Genomic DNA, 16,467 nt, shown 5'->3' with positions numbered 1-16,467 from the left:
AAAGAACCTGAGAAGTTACTGAGTCCAATCCCTTAATTTTACAGATGATGAAGCCAAGGTGCAGAAACTGGGTGACTTGCCTGAGTCACCTGAGCTGAAGTCTGAACCTGGGCTTTCCTGGCTTCCAGCCCAATGCCCTACCCACTAGGCAATGCTGCCTCTGAAGGGCATTTCCCTGGAATCCCACATAGAAAGAAGGAAAAAAAGACAACACAGCCCAAGTTCCCAGAGTCATGTTTTAATGTCAAAGGAATGATCCTCTTTGACCACATTGGCAGCATCAATCCCTGGTGAACCAGGACGGTCGCTTCCTGTCTCGCTCAATAATTCTCTTGCCTTGATCTTCTGCCGAGGCAACTTCTTCTTGGTATAATACCACAGTCTCAATGGTGGGAGCCTTAAAAGGCCCCCCCTCTTGCTTTCCTATCTGCCTCCTGATTTGGGCAGTCTCTTCGCGAACTTTCTTGTAGCAATAACCACAAAGGACATGCTTTTGTTTCAGATGGCCACATTCAGGGCACACATCTATGTTATTCTAAAAAAAGGAAACCCAAACAAACCCCCCAAAAAATGATTAAAAAACTGTATTTTAAGAAAATGGCATTTCCTAGCACTCACAAGTTCAGGGGGAGTGTTATAGAAGACAGAATGTAAATTCCAAATACCTCCAGCAATTCCCCTGCTCATACTGTTGACCATGCAGCAGATGGCACAAACCAGGGAGAGAAATGCACAGCCTTGCACATGACTTGTCTCCCTTGCTAACTAAACAGAACATCCTGCCAGTAATCTAGCTTGCATTAAGGGCGCTACCATGTGCCATGCAGTGCACTAAGGGCTGGAGGTACAAAGGAAGGGAAACCCTGGTTCTGCCCTTAGGGACCTCCACAACCCACAAACAAGATACAGCCCATCCGCTGGGGGAGGTGGTAGAAGGCTTTCTGCAGAAGGTGGGACCATCGCTGAGACCTGAAGGAAGCCCAGATGTGGCGATAGGGAAGGAGGGCTCCCAGGCCAGGGCAAGGCAAAGGCTCAGCCTTAGGAGGAGGAGGGTCTTGTTCACAAACACCCAGGAGGCCAGAGGCTCTAGATCTCAAAGTATGTGGAAGGGAACAGCTGGTGAGGATGGCCCTGGCAAGGGTGGTCAGGCTCGGGGCTGGAGCTGCAGAGGAGGGCCATGGGAATGAGCAGGGTTGGCTTCTCTTTTCCCTGTTCTGGCTAAGAGATATGAGGCATGGGGCTGACCTTTTGTGGACAGGACAGAGAGCTTCAAGAGGAGAAAAAGGAGAACGGGGAGCAGGAAGCCTGCAGCTTGGGGATGCCTCCTGCAGCCAGGAGACAGATGTGGGCAGCACGGCCGCCTCCATCCCAGACTCCTTTGGGGAGTATCTCCTCCCCCCCACAATCTGCCATTGTACACATGCCCAGACCCACTGGACGGGTCACCCCTGTGCCCACCCACAGACCGTCAGAGGGCCAGGGGGGTGATGATCCTGCCGTGGGGCTGCAACCACATCTAGAATTCAGGTCTGGGGGCCTCAAGTGGGGGGGGGGGGCAGGAGCCCCACCCCCAAGTATGTGAAGGCTCCTTTCCTGCCAGGAGCCGCACCCCAAGTGGGAGGAAGGGCTATCCCAGGGGGCAGGATGACCCCTGCCACCCCCTCCAACTCTGGGACTCGGGCGTCCGTGGGCACAGTTACGTTGTCTTGATGCTGGCAGAGCCTTAGGGAGGGCTTCCAACACAGACTTAAAGACCTCCCGGCCCACCCCAGACACCCCACCCTCTCAGGTCAAAGTCCCACCCGCCCCCTTCCCGGGCACCAGCGGGCACCCCGCAGGCACGGGCACAGGCTCGGGGGACAGCCGCCTTACCTTGACTTTGACCATCTTCTGGGGATTCCTCCTTCTGCAGCGATTCACTTCCACCGTGCGTCTGTTCTTGGGGGCCGCCATCCACACAAGGCCATCTGCCACCCCGCTGGCATCGGGGGCAGCCGGGCCCTGCCCCGCCAGTGCTGGTCCTGGAAAACCCAGCACAGGGTGGTTCAGCGCCCGCCTTCGGCCCAGCCCTTCCCGACGCGGGGTGACCCTGCTGGCATCTGCCCCCGGGCACAGCTCCAGCTGGGGGAGAAGCCCCCCCACGGCAGCCGGGGGCCTTGTCTGGAACTCCGCTAACGGGCCCAGCGGGCCAGAGGAGACGGAGCAGGGACTGAGGCGGGACCGCCTCGAACCCTCACCCGGCACCACGGTCGGAACCGGGTTGTCTGTGGGCGGAGGCTGGGCCGGGAGAGGGGGGCACAGGCCTAGCCTGGGGCGGCGTGGCACCGAGCAACCAGCAGAGGGTGGCACATCGGCGACATCACGGGCACCCAAGACCGAGCCCACGGACCGGGGGCCCCCAAACGCTCCCTTGGTCCGTTCGGGGTGAACTTCCTGCCAGGGCGGCACTGAGGAGATGGCGACAACCCACCCCCCGCATTAACTGGCTCCGAGGACACAGCGTGCGGACCCCGAGGACCCCACGCGTGAGCGGACTCCGGGAGGACGGCCAGCAGGCCCCGGAGCTGGAGGGGCCCCCGCGCGGCACAGCCCTGCGGGGCAGGCGCGGCTAACACCCACATTTCGGGTGGCGGGAGCGGAGGCGCCCAAGGTGACGTGACCAGCCCAGGGTCCCACGAACGTCTGACCGTCACCACGGCAGGCAGTCCCCCAGGGGGATCCGAACCGGCTCGGTGATACAGCGGGGGCGCCGGGGCGGGGGCGGGGCTAGGGCAGAAAGCAGCCCCGGCCTGGGGGGACTCCCGAGGATCTCGGGGGCCCAGGTAAAAGGCCGAGGCAGGGGGAGGCCTGGCCGGCGGAGACCCTCGGAGGCCTAGGGCCGGGCGAGGCCCAGAAGGGAGGCCTAGGGGAGGCCCAGAAGGGAGGCCTAGGGCCGGGGGAGGCCCAGAAGGGAGGCCTAGGGCCGGGGGAGGCCCAGAAGGGAGGCCTAGGGGAGGCCCAGAAGGGAGGCCTAGGGCCGGGGGAGGCCCAGAAGGGAGGCCTAGGGCCGGGGCGAGGCCCAGAAGGGAGGCCTAGGGGAGGCCCAGAAGGGAGGCCTAGGGCCGGGGGAGGCCCAGAAGGGAGGCCTAGGGCCGGGGGAGGCCCAGAAGGGAGGCCTAGGGCCGGGGGAGGCCCAGAAGGGAGGCCTAGGGCCGGGCCGAGGCCCAGAAGGGAGGCCTAGGGCCGGGGGAGGCCCAGAAGGGAGGCCTAGGGCCGGGCCGAGGCCCAGAAGGGAGGCCTAGGGCCGGGCCGAGGCCCAGAAGGGAGGCCGGCCCTGGCATTCACGGCCCTCCCAAGGCCGCTGCCGGAAGCGGCACCTCCCTGAGTGTCGGACACCCATCCCCCACCCTAAGGAATGTTTTGGGGTCGTCTTTTGCACCCCCACTGGGTCTTGAGCCCGGGCTAGGTGCTGCCAGGCAGAGGAGGGGTAACGGAATGATCTTCCACGGTTCAAAGGTCAGGAAAGCGGAAGAAAACGGCCCCGAGGAAGGGCCTCATAATGACTCGGAGGCGCAGGGTGCCTCAGGGGCCTTAGGGTTAAAGCACTTCCCCGAGTAGTTAGGAAAATGGGGTCGGGGCGCTGGGGTCAGCAGACCACGTGGGCTCGGGCGCCGCGGGGGAGGCTGGGAAGAATGTCTGCGGAAACCTGAGGAAGACACGCATGCTCTGTGCGCGCCCTCGTGTTCTCCCTTCGTCCGCAACACCTTCCGCTTCTGCGCGCGTGGCGTCCCACACGATTCTCCGTTGCGCGCTCCCGCCCGCACCGGCTTACGTGCGCGTCCCCGCCCCGTGCGACGAGCGCGTCCCCGAGCCCGCCTCCCCGGCTTCCCCACCAGGACCTACCCCAGGAAGGGCCCGGGAAGCCGGCAGAGAGGTCCGAGGGAAGGGCCTTCTCCACCCGGGCCCAGCAGTTTTGTAGCAGGCGCGCGGCAGCCGCCGGCCATGATGGCAGGGTCACCCGCAGGCACGCCAAGGCCTGGGCCATGGCCCTCGCGGGAAAGGAAGGGAAGAGCGAGCCCGCTGGACAGCGACGGAGGCCTGGCTTCCTGTAGGAGGGCCCGCGCGCGGGGACTTGGGAAAGCGAGGCCTCTTTACCCTCCCGCCCACCCTCCTCGTGGACTACAAGTCCCGGGATGCTTCACGACCGCGACGAAGGCCACCAATGAAGAACCGGTGCGCGGGCGGAAGCGGGGCCGGGCCGGAGCGTCGTGCGCAGGCGCAGCGCCTCGGTCCGGCTGCAGCGGGGGAAGATGGCGGAGCGCGGCTACAGCTTCTCGTTGACCACTTTCAGGTAGGGGCGGCCGAGCTGACCCGGCCGGTGGGGGCCTGAGGCGGTCAGCCCACTGGAGGCCGGGGGCCGGGGACGCGGAGCTGCCTTGGGAGCCGGAGCTGGGACCGGGGCCAGGACGTGGACCGGGCCGGTGCGGGGGCGGTCGTGCCTAGTCACCGTGAGCCCCGTCAGGTCTGGGTCTCGCGGCCGGCGCTTTCGCTTTCCCTTCCGCGCCCGCCCGCGCCCTCTCGGGAGCCGGCTGCGAATTCTGCCCGGGCCTCCCTGGCCTCGTCCTAGCCCCGACGGTGCGGGGCAGGCGGCCCCGGGGCAGGTGTTGGGGGCCCCCTCCTGCGGATCGCCCCCGGTGCCCCCCACGGAGCCTCCGCGCAGGCCCGGGTGTGGCCGTGGGTAGCCTTTAGCGGATGGGGAAACTGAGGCAGCAGGGCCGCGTCCGGGACGCTCACCGGGGTAGCTGGCGAGCCCGGGGCTTCCCTTCTGCGGACGGTGAGGGGCCGCATCCGCGCCTGGCCGGGGCATTCACCGGGGCTGCCGGGGCTCTGCGAGCCGGGATGGGGAGCGTGGAAGGGGCCTCCGCTTTGCGGGCCTGTGCCTCGTGTGCTTTTAGGGCCTGACGTCCCCGACTGCCCGGGGGTCTCTGAGGACGGCCACGGTTAACCCCCCGTCCAGTCCCAGCCGGTCCTTTTAGGGGAAGAATCAGCACCGGGCCTGGGTCCTGACCCGCAGTAAACGCTTAAGAAGGAGAGATCGTTCGCTGAAAGTCCTACGTTAGGACTCAGCTCCTTGGGCTCCGTTTAGGAAATTAGGTGATAACTAAATATCTTCGTAGAGACGAAATGCATTTACTGCTTGAGTTACAAAATTGACTTTTCACACAGATACCACTTTGTTATTATATTGCACGTAAAGACAATTTCCAGCGTTCTTTTTTTTACATGTTGTATTTCCACATTAGTCAAATGTGAAAGAAGAAACAGAATAAAAGGGAGAAAAATGAAAAATAGCAGTGAAAGTGTGGGCTTGGATCTGCATTCAGAGTCCATCAGTCCTTTTTCTGGATCATCTCACTTTTTAAGAAAATCTTTCTGGATAAAATGAGGCCTCCCGCCCCCAGACATTTCTGAGACATTCCGTTTATGCAGCCTTTTCATGATACGTGATCATGTCTTAAGTTGTCACTACTGTGTGCCAGTCACTGTGCCAGGCCAGAAATGAAACAGACTCAGTCCAGCAGGTGTCAAGACAGCGTGGTCCTGTGTGAGTGCATTTCAAAATAGACAGAAAGTAAATACAGAGTAATGTTTTTTTTAGGTGAGGCACCTGAGAGGACAGGGAAGAGCCTCATGTTGTGTTTGAGTGCGCTTTGAAATAAAATTGGGATTCCAGGAGACAGAGATGAGAAGGGTGTGCCCTGTACACATGGAGTATTGCACAGAGATGGAAAAATGGAATGGGATATTTTGGAAACAACACAAAGACCAATTTGGGCTGAACTGTAGAAGAAGAATACGGAGAATGGAAAAGATTAGGACCAGGTGGTGAAGGACTTGTAGGCAATTGTTAGGCAGACAAGTTTGTATTTGATCCTATAGGTCAGCAGTTCTCAAACGTTTTGCTCTCACGACTATTTTATGGTCTTAAAAATGAATAAGGACCCCGTGATGGGACATGGAGGATCCCAAAGAGCATTTGCTTATTATGTGAATTATATTTAGGGATATTTACGTTATCTAATAAAGGTATTTATCATGTTAGAAATTGAACATGATAACATTTTTAAAATTATTTTTAAGTAATAATAAACCAGGTGGCCAAGTGGATAGAGTGTTGAGCCTGAAGTCGAGGAGACTCATCTTTCTGAGTTCAAATCCAGCCTCAGACACTTACTAGCTGCGTGACCCAGGGCAAGTCACTTACTCCTGTTTGCCTCCGTTTGCTCATCTGTAAAATGAGCTGGAGAAGGAAATGGCAAACCACTTCGTATCTCTACCAAGAAAACCCCAAATGGAGTCACTAAGAGTGGGACACCATTGAACAACAAATTAAAATTTATTATATTTTCCAACCCCTCCCCAAAACAAAGTCAGAAGAGTGGCATTGTTTTACATATTTTTGCAAATTTCTTTAATATTTAGCTTAATAGTAGATAGAATGATTCTTATATTTGCTTTTGTATTTAGTCAATTTTGATGTTATTTTAATTGAAGTATATGAAGGAAATCCAGCCTCACCCAGATAGTTGGAAAAGGAAGTATTTTAGTAGGAAAATAGCATTGTAAAATGATTTCAGGTGTGCGCTTGGAGAAATATCTGCTCCAGTGTTTGATTGACTAGGAGAGTGACATGATTAGAAATGTACATTAGGAGAATGAATTGGAGTGGGACCACAAATTGTCATAAAGTGTAATGGAGATACTTTTATAACCTGGACTAGGTTGTTGTGTGCGTTAGTCTAGGTGACCTTTGAGATCCCTTCCAACCCTCAAATTCTGTGAGTCAGAGAGAGAGTGTTCTAAAGAAGGCTATGGCAGGAGTCCAGGCAGGAGGTGAGGAGGCCTGGAGATACAGTGGTGGCAGTCTGAGTGGGGTGTAGCAGCTCCACAGAATCTGGCACTTGATTGTATATGCAGGGTAAGTCAGGCATGACAGCTGATTAGAAAACCTCTGCAACCTGAAGGGTGATAACACCTGTGACAATCAGTACTCTGTGGTAAGTGCTGGGGTTAGTCTTCAAGGGGTTCACAATCAGAGGAGGGAGACAACAAGCAAGCACATCTGTACAAACAGAATATATAGAAAGGAATTAAAAAGGGAAAGGCCTCCTATAGGAGATGAGATTTTCTTTTTACTTGGGACTTGAAGGAAGCCAGGCTGCTTGGCAGTCATTGGAGGAGAGAAAGCATTCCAGGCCTGGGGGACAGCCAGAGAGAATGACCAGAGCAGACACATGGAGGTTTTGTTCATGGAACAGCCAGGAGGCCAGTGTTGCTGAATTGAAGAGGATGTAGTGGAGAATACAGTGTAGGAAAGGGCTCTGAGTGTATTTGTTTCTGGAGGCCATACGGAGCCACTGGACTTTATTGGATGGAGAGAGGAGGTGACATGGTCAGACCTTTGATTTAGGAAAATCGCTTTGGTAGCCAATGGAAAATGGACTTGGGGCAGGCAGACCCAGCAGTGTGCTGTAGCAGTGGTCCGGGGGGAGGTGATGAGGGCCAGCACCAGACCAGGACTAGGGGCAGTTTCAGAGGAGAGAAAAAGGGCTCATTCAGGAGATGCTGCAAAGGTGAAATCGATGTACCTTGGCAGTGGCTGGGGTTGGGGGGTGGGTGGAGGTTTTAAGCCTGGGGGGCTGGAGGAATGGTGATGGAAGATAGGGGTACCCTCAACAGTAATAGAGAAATTAGGAGGTGGGAAGAGTTTAGAGGAAAGGAAAATGAATTCACTTTTGGACAGTAAGATGTCTACTGGACCTGCCATTCAAGATGTCTGAAAGGCAGTTGAAGATACGAGACTGCAGGTCAGCAGAGTTTGGAGCAGGAAAGGTAGATTTGAGAATCATCAGCATAGAGTTAGGTAGTAATTAAGTTCATGGGAGCTGTTGAAATAGCAGAACAGGTGAAGAGAAGACACAGGACAGAACCCTTAGGGACACCCATGGTTGGAGGCGGGGATCTGGAGAAGGATCCAGCAGAAGAGACAGAAGGAATCAGCTAGGTAGAAGGAGGACCAGGAGATACTATCTTGAAATCCTGGGCAGTAATAGAGAAATTCAGAAGAGGGCTGGGTTTGAAGGAAAAGAAAATGAATTCAGTTTTTGCACACCCTGACTTGAGATAACTGTAGACCATCTAGTTTTAAATTTCCAGTAGTCATTAGGTAAAGGGAACTGGAGCTTAGCAGAGACGCTTAAGTGTGGCTGTGTAGATGTGGAAGGAGTGGGATAATTGATGGTTGCTGATGAAATCACTGAGACAACTATAGAGAAAATTGAAGCCAATCTCAGGCAAAATATCAGGTTATATTCACAGTTAAAAGGCAGAATGGGGATGGGACCCCAACAAATGAGACCGAAAAAGAGAAATTGGAGGGATAGGAAGAGAAACAAGGGCGGGCAGGTAACAAAAAATCCAGAGCAGACAGTCACCTGTAAAATGCTGTGGAATTCAAGGACAAGGGTGAGAAATGGCTGTCAGATTTGGCACTGGAGTGATCATTGGTACCACTGGAGAGAACAAAGACAAGGTGGAAGGCCATAATGCAAGAGATTGGGAAGTGGTTGCATCAGAGGAGAGGAAGTAGAGGCAGCTAGTGTAGATGGTTTTTTTCCTAGTTTGTCTGAAAAGGGGAGGAGAGTTATGGGAAGATAGCTTGAGGGGGTGGTAGGGTCCAGTCTGGTTGGTTTATTTGTTATTTAAAGGATTGAGAGAAGGGCTTGTTTGTAGGGGAGGCAGCAGGGAGGACCCTAGTATCTCTGGGAGAGATATTACCCAACCAGATAGTAAGGATAATAATTCTTCCTGGTTTTATAGGTGAAAAGGCAAGCACAGTAAAGTTAAGGGTGATTGAGTGTTCAGGGTCCCCGCAGGGTCTCCTGCCCAGCTTTGTTATTTACATAGTCCTGGAGCTGAACAGCTCCTGGGATTTATAAGGAGCAGCAGCAAAACGATGTGGTACAAATATACTTGGCCAGATGAATGTTAGAGAGATCTATCTGTTTGACTGGTTTTCACCGTCATCGTTAGGAAGTGCCCTAACAATTCCGTTAAACAGACATTGATTAAGCATCTCCTCTGCGCAAGGGAAGCGCCGTAAACCCTAGGTGCTTAGTTTGTTTGAGGGGCGGGGAGGGGAAAGTAACTAGTGGGAAAGATCCAGGAAGGCCACATGGAGGTCTATGAGTTTTGCTTTGAAGTTTAAGTTTCCTAGAAGCATCTACTGTGTGCGTGGTGCTCCAGAGTAATTGTGACATACTACATTGTAATAAATTCCATGGAGAGCTTGTCACCCTGCCCTTGTAGTGGGATTTGACTATAAATCACTAGGATCGAGAAACAAAATAGTTTCTCTGGCAAATGACTTTCCCTGGGTGTTTTGGTAGTTACATTTTCTGTCGGAGCTTGCAGGTAATTGCTGTTGGAGTGAAAACAAGATTTGTAAAGCTCTTTTCCATTACTGGCTTCAGTAGAACAATACAGTCATTTTCTCTCTAAAGTTGATGAGGAGACGCTCTTTAAAATACGCTTGTGAATTCCATCTTATGAACCTTAGAAGTAATTTTTGTTTTTAAGTTATTAGATTAGTTGCTATAGTGGTTTCTTAAAATGAAAAGTTAACTCTCAGATGAGAGAGGTGATCCAAGTCACCTCTTTTGTAAGGGTTTACTCTCAGTAATCACCACCATTGAAATAGGAGCTTGTTCATAATGTAACTTTGCAAGGTTAGTTATTGATACATTTTTGCATATCACAACAGTTGTGTTGGTAAATTAAATGATTCCATAGGCAGGTGTAGTAACTTTGTAAAAATGGATCATCTCTAGCTGGCTTGGGTGCTCGTAGACCCATGGTCCCCAGATAAGATGGGCTTTATAACTTGATTTTTACATTTAAAAAACTTTTCAGTTTCATAGGTTGTTGAAATGCTATGGAGAGGTTTGCAGTTGATCAGATGTGCCCATGTGTGCTGGGCAGGGTTGGGAGGGCAAGTGTCAGAGGGAACAGCAGTGAGGCTGCCAGAAGTGGACGAATATACGAATATAGTGAAGGACCCTGGCAGCAGCCTTGTTGTTGATGGTCAGGCCTGGAGAAGCAGGTCCCACACTGACAGGTGTTTTATTGTGATCAGGTGTTAGGACATCGGTAAATTACTGAGAAGTACGAGGCCTGCAGTTTCTTACAAATGTTTTACAAATTGATTTTTTGAATAATCTTACAATGGTAATGAACATTCTGAAGGACTCATCTGTTTTAAGCATTAACATGACAGTAAGCATCATTTTGGCTGGCTCACAGAGTGCATGTAGCAGAATGAACCTTCCTAATGACTCAAGTGAGCACCTCTGTCTGTTTTTCTTCCCAGTCCTTCAGGGAAGCTTGTTCAGATTGAGTATGCGTTGGCGGCGGTAGCTGGAGGAGCCCCTTCTGTTGGAATCAAAGGTAATGGAGCTGCATTTCAGATGGTACTAATGGGTGGCCCTTGTATTGGTGTGATTAGAGATATTTTAAAACTTGGAGCAGATACTCCTTGGGGATATGGTGTTTGGCTGATATTGCTCCTCGTGAATCTGAATCTGTGTGACCTCCTCCGCCTTGGCACCAGGCTGTGGTGCCTTCATTTCCCTTCGGGGGCCCTCGGGTGCTTCCTGCCTCATCATTGGTTTTCCAAGTAAGTTGGTTCTTCTCTGGAATGTACAGTAGTGAACGTGAAATAATGCATTTTACTGAGGGCATTTGCCTTTCGTTTTAATGACTGTAGTTGACTTAAAATTTCATTTTAATTGAGCACTAATTTGTTTTTGAAAAGGCAGAATGCCAGGACTATTTTAAATAGTAGGAATTTCCAGTGAATTCAGCAGGCTTGAGGAGTGAGTGTGGGAAACCAGCAGAAGAGTTCGCAAAATTTAGGTAGCAAGAAAAGATGGTAACCCAAGGGAGAAAGGGACTTGAGTAACTAGAAAAATTCTGTTAGGTGTTCATTTGTGACAAATGGAGCAAGGTCTCTAAATGCTGAGCACTGAGGAGCGTTTTCCTTTCAGCTGCCAACGGTGTGGTGCTGGCAACAGAGAAAAAGCAGAAATCTATCCTGTATGATGAGAGGAGTGTCCACAAGGTGGAGCCAATCACCAAGCACATCGGCCTGGTCTACAGTGGCATGGGCCCTGACTACAGGTCTGGGGGCAGGATGGTGGTGGTAGTAGGGACTGAATATCTGTAACATGGGAAGGCTACCCCATTTTTATTACCTCTTTTAACAGGAAAGCATTGTAGAAATGTTTGTGGTGAAAGCAGGGCAAGGTTGGCAAAGTTAGGGTGCAAGGAAAGCTAGCCTCCATTCCTACCTCATTCCTTCTCAGGGTTAGTAATGGAGGGCCTTGGGGTCAGGGCACTTTATATCCTTATAAACCCACATTTGGCAGGACTGGGAAAGAGATCCTAAGTGATCCCAACATCAAGTCACTTGGAAACATCGCCTCTTTACAACAGGGGTAGGAGCTAGAGCTGTGAGGTCATCATCCTGGGGACTCCTGGATTGGGAAATTCCCTAGACTAAAGCAGACCAGCACCTTCTTGCTACCTCTCTAGCTAAGAGACTTGCCTAGGATACTGAGCTGACTCTCTCCCTCCTACTTGCCAGAGTGCTGGTTCATCGAGCTCGGAAGCTGGCACAGCAGTACTACCTGGTGTACCATGAGCCCATCCCTACAGCGCAGCTGGTGCAGAGGGTGGCTTCGGTAATGCAGGAGTACACCCAGTCAGGGTAAGTGCACTGGATGAAGGCAGACTCATCCAAAGGAAATGTTCTGTTTAATAAGGGCAGCAGCCTCTGTAAGGATCCTCACTGGGACTTCTTTATCACCTTCTTAGTGAAATATCAGATATGTTCCATTTAGGGAAAATGTAGATTTCTTTGCTAATTCTGGGTCTCTTGGCTGGTTAGGGGCTCCTAATGCTGCAGAGTTTTCCGCCCATCATCTGTGGACAGTTTCCATTGATCCTCAAAAACACACAGTTATTTGCACAGCACACTAAAATCTTAAACCCAACATTCTCAGTCAAGTGTGATCCAGATGGTATCTAGAGGGACTGTTTCACCTATGCCTGATGTGTGAACCACTGTCTACTCGTTGGCATTGAGCTGAAGCTGTCCTTTTAAGACCCTGAAACTTGTGCTACATTCCTGCTGACCCCAGATTTTAAATCCCGTTCATTTGGAGGAAAAAAGAGCACAGATGGTGCAGTACCTTCTAGTTCAGCACAGAACATTGATTTAATGTTTATTTTTAAAGGGGAACACTTATGAAATTATCGCTGATGATTCTAAAATCTCATTCAAGACTGACAAGCATCTGTCTTTAGAAAGCTAATGGGATAACTTTTGTACTCATTTCATCCAGTGATGTCATCCAAGCAACACATTTTTCCTTTTTTCTTTCCGTAGTGGTGTGCGTCCCTTTGGAGTATCGCTGCTCATTTGTGGTTGGAACGAGGGCCGACCTTATTTATTTCAGTCTGATCCATCTGTGAGTATCAGACTGTTGTGTGTACATGTACTTAATGGGCAATTCATAACCATGTTAAGGATGGTGGGAGGAGATTCTGAAGACCCGAGCTCCTGGGGACGTGAATGACCTCTGTGATCTCTCTTAGGCTCCCTGTCCTGTTGGTCTGGCTACCCTCCCAAGGTCTTTGTGAGCTGAGCCGCCTTGTCAAGCCCAGCATACAATTGATTTATGATGAGCCCTTACCATTCACTTGTTTTCATTTGTACCCTTCACAGTGTGATGGTCCTCTGCATGTTTCTTAATTGTATCTACTTCGACGTAATTGGAGATGACTGCAATGGTCCTTAGCAGGCAGTCCTCAGACCTGAAGAGGTTTAGCACCTTAGGAAACATCTCAAGGAGGAGGGTGGGGCTTGAGAGTAGTGACCTCTGTGTGCCAGGCTGGATGCCCCTTACTGCTGTATCCCACTCCGTACTCTTCCAGGGCTTAGAATCCAGGCAGATTTGTGCAGGTCTGAATAACCACTAAGAAGTAGACTCAGGAAAAGCTTCCAGATCCCTAGCTCTCTTGGTGCTTCCATTTGAGCAAATCTGTCCCATAGCAGCTCTTTGCTATCCCCCTCTCCACTTAGAGGAAGGATGCGTGTTCATCATCTGCTCTGGAATTAGAGTGAAAAACAGCTATTGGGTTCTCTGGGGAGACCAAGTCTCCATGAGTCCTTTACATGGAAGTGGATTTTTTTCTCTCTAGGTCCAGGCATTTCCAATTATTTTAACCTTCCTTCATGGTCTTAAACTGATCCATTACTTTGGCATATTTCTCAGAAAATTATCCTCTGTCTCTTCCCTTAGAATTTAATTGGCCTGAAAAGATCTTAAAGGGGTAGGCCTAGAGAGATATGGTGAAGTGATGTGGCCAGGGGTCATAGGGCTAATAAGAGTGAGAGACTGGATTTGAACTCAGACCCTCCTGACCCCAAGGCCAGTGCCCCCCTGCCTGCCACACTTTGAGGCCTCTTGATCATCTTCTAGGCCTTTATCCCTCCTCTTCTCCCTTTACTATGTTACAGAAACGAGTGATGAGCTTTCTGGTGTCTAAAGCAATTGTGGGCATTCTGCCAACTCGTCATGTTCTCTGGATTGCATTTCAAAGGTTTCTTTTATGTAGATTTAAATTTCTTTTATGTAAAAATGTATTTTTTACTCCCCTTTCTGACCAGGGAGCTTACTTTGCTTGGAAAGCTACAGCAATGGGGAAGAATTATGTGAATGGGAAAACTTTCCTTGAGAAAAGGTGGGTGTGCTCTGTGTCAGGGCGACGGGGGGGGGGGGGGGGGGGGGGGGGGGGGGGGGGGGGGGGGGGCGGGGCGGGAGGGGGTACCTGTGCAAGGCTGTATTTCTTTATGGCTGCTTTAACTTTGGATTGTGATGGTGAAACAGTGCATTTCCACCATCTTCTCCAGGCTCTCTTCTCACCCCCACCCACTTGAGCCTGTAATGCTCTAAGGAAGGAAGGGAGCAAGCATTTAGTGAACACCCACTGTGTCCAGGCACTGTGCACAGTGCTTTACAGCTCATTGGATCCTCATGACAGCCCTCTCCTGGGGGGTGGGGACTGTCATTGTCTCCATTTTACCATTGGAGACACTAAGGCGACTGCTGGAGGTCACACAGCCAGTGAGTGTCTGAGGCCACATTTGAACTTGGATCTTGCTGACTTCTGGCCCTGCACTCTGTCCACTGCACCACCATCATATTTGTGTCTTTAACCCCAGGATTATACATGGGTTTCATTTATTTACATTACAGAGAAACTCATGGATGTCCATTTGAAGACTTTTAACTTTTTAAAAATGGCACAAATAATACAGACCACTCCCTTTAATTATTCTTCATCCTTTTTGTCTTCAGTTCAGAAAGACCGTAATTCTTTTTATGAACAAAAATCATTCACTTCAGCGTAAATTTGGCAGTCAACTATTTTCAATCTGAAATCTTTTTTTATAATAATAGTTTTATATCTTGATTAGATTAAAATGTTCATCACAAGACTTTTATCTGTAACTCACTTGTGGGGGGAGGGGGGACTGGTATTTCATCCTGGCAGGTGTCACATGGTCGGAAATTACTTTGACCTTGGTAACAAGGTGACAAAAGTTTGCAGCATTGCTTTGATGTAAATTATAAAATGAGGCATTTCTTACCAAAATTCATTCCAAGATTTTGTCTTTTAACGTTCATGGAGACGTGAGGAGGCCAGCACTGTTTTAACTTCTTTGATTTTCTTAAATTAGATACAATGAAGACCTGGAGCTGGAGGATGCCATTCATACTGCCATCTTAACACTAAAGGTGAATGTGCAGCCAGGGAGGTGGTGAATGCGCAGCAGTCTCGTTCCTCATTACGGGCCTTGTGCATTGATTTTTTTGTTTATTTTTTATTCCACAGGAAAGTTTTGAAGGGCAGATGACAGAAGACAACATAGAAGTTGGCATCTGCAACGAGTCAGGTTTTAGGAGGCTCACCCCCACTGAAGTCAAGGATTACTTGGCTGCCATAGCATAATATTCCAGTGACTGAATCATCTGAAGTTTCAATTGATTTAACAATTTGGAATGTTTCCAAATGTTTTGGTTTTTCTGTTTTTTGCATACTTATTTCTACATAGTTGAATGGACTGAAGTTTTTAAAAATGATAGGTGTAAATCCTAATAAACTACTCAATCCAGCTGGTTGGGACCTTCTACTGTTCAGTGTTTTGAGTAAACAAAGAGAAAGGAAAGGGCTACCATGACCCACTCTGCCTGTCCTCCTCCTTTTTGACACCTAATAATGTGTGTGTGTTTGGGGGTGGGGAGACCAAAGATTGACTTCGCTTTTGGGGTGCAGCTCAACTGTGATTCAACAGGACAGAACGGAAGGCAGGCCTAGAGATGACACCAGTTATAGCCCCCCAGAAGTGGTAGGAGACGTCCAAGCACAGATGGGGAGAATGGACTGAGGCAGACAGGCAGGTGGGGTAGTGTGTTTGTAGGAGAGGGCAGTGTTGCAGAGTTGGCAGGTGATGGCCCGAGGCCCACTGAGGGAGATGACCAGGCAGGAAGGCCAGTGGTGCAGCTGGGGTATGGACCCAGGTCCTCTGCCTGCAGCCAGGCTCCCCCAGAGGGCTGGCAGCTCCGTAGCAGTTACCATGTGCAGGGTGCAGGGGTGTTCTTGATTTCTCCCAGCCCTGGGGGTCCCAGGGCAGTGGTAGGATCTGTGCCTGAGTCCGATGGAAGAAGCCCCTTATTCAGCTCTGGAAAGGGGCAAGGGAGACGGACAGCCAGATGTGCGGCACATCGTTGGTGCACAGGAAGGGGACACCCCAGACCGGGAGAGAGGCCGCACAGGGAAACGGGCCTGGGCAGCCCTGATGGTACAGATGGGCGCCAGGCTGAGGCACCAGGCTTGGGCCCTGCTGCCTGGGCCAGATGGCCTAGGCAGCTCTGATGGTACAGATGGGCACCAGGCTCAGGCCAGATGGCCTGGACAGCCCTGATAATATAAATGGGCACTAGGCTCGGGTGCCAGGCTTGGGCCAGATGGCCTAGGCAGCCCTGATAGTCCAGATGAGCACCAGGTTCGGGCCCTGCTGCCTGGGTCAGATGGCCTGGACAGCCCTGATGGTACAGATGGGCACCAGGTTCGGGCCCTGCTGCCCAGGCCAGATGGCCTAGGCAGCTCTGATGGTACAAATGGGCACTAGGCTTGGGCGCCAGGCTCGGGCACCAGGCTCGGGCCAGATGGCCTGGGCAGTCCTGATGGTACAGAGGGGCACCAGGCTCAGGCACCAGGCTCGGCCCCGCTGCCCAGCCGGACTGCGGAGCGCGCACGCGCGCCTGGCCCGCCCTGGGCCCCAAGGCCCCGGTTCTGGAG

General features: G+C 51.5%; 2 protein-coding genes across 2 annotated transcripts; one reads left to right on the top strand and one right to left on the bottom strand.

Annotated features, from left to right (window-relative positions):
* Nucleotides 1-222: 222 nt before the first annotated feature.
* Nucleotides 223-4,122, bottom strand: MRPL32 (mitochondrial ribosomal protein L32). The gene is made up of 3 exons (XM_072599119.1): nucleotides 3,883-4,122; nucleotides 1,873-2,021; nucleotides 223-535 (listed from the first exon to the last, which is right to left on the bottom strand). The coding sequence occupies exons 1-3, from the start codon at nucleotides 4,022-4,024 to the stop codon at nucleotides 281-283; spliced, it is 546 nt and encodes a 181-aa protein (XP_072455220.1). The 5' UTR covers nucleotides 4,025-4,122; the 3' UTR covers nucleotides 223-280.
* A 7-nt stretch (nucleotides 4,123-4,129) lies between these two features.
* Nucleotides 4,130-15,281, top strand: PSMA2 (proteasome 20S subunit alpha 2). The gene is made up of 8 exons (XM_072599118.1): nucleotides 4,130-4,330; nucleotides 10,409-10,485; nucleotides 11,085-11,217; nucleotides 11,684-11,806; nucleotides 12,488-12,569; nucleotides 13,772-13,845; nucleotides 14,846-14,903; nucleotides 15,001-15,281. Exons 1-8 carry the CDS (start codon nucleotides 4,290-4,292, stop codon nucleotides 15,115-15,117), a joined length of 705 nt encoding a protein of 234 aa, XP_072455219.1. The 5' UTR covers nucleotides 4,130-4,289; the 3' UTR covers nucleotides 15,118-15,281.
* The last annotated feature ends 1,186 nt before the right edge of the window (nucleotides 15,282-16,467 follow it).

Source organism: Notamacropus eugenii, chromosome 3, assembly GCF_028372415.1.
Source record: "Notamacropus eugenii isolate mMacEug1 chromosome 3, mMacEug1.pri_v2, whole genome shotgun sequence".
NCBI lineage: Eukaryota > Metazoa > Chordata > Mammalia > Diprotodontia > Macropodidae > Notamacropus > Notamacropus eugenii.
Note: the sequence above shows the minus strand (reverse complement) of the source record. Positions and strands in the feature narration are given on the sequence as shown.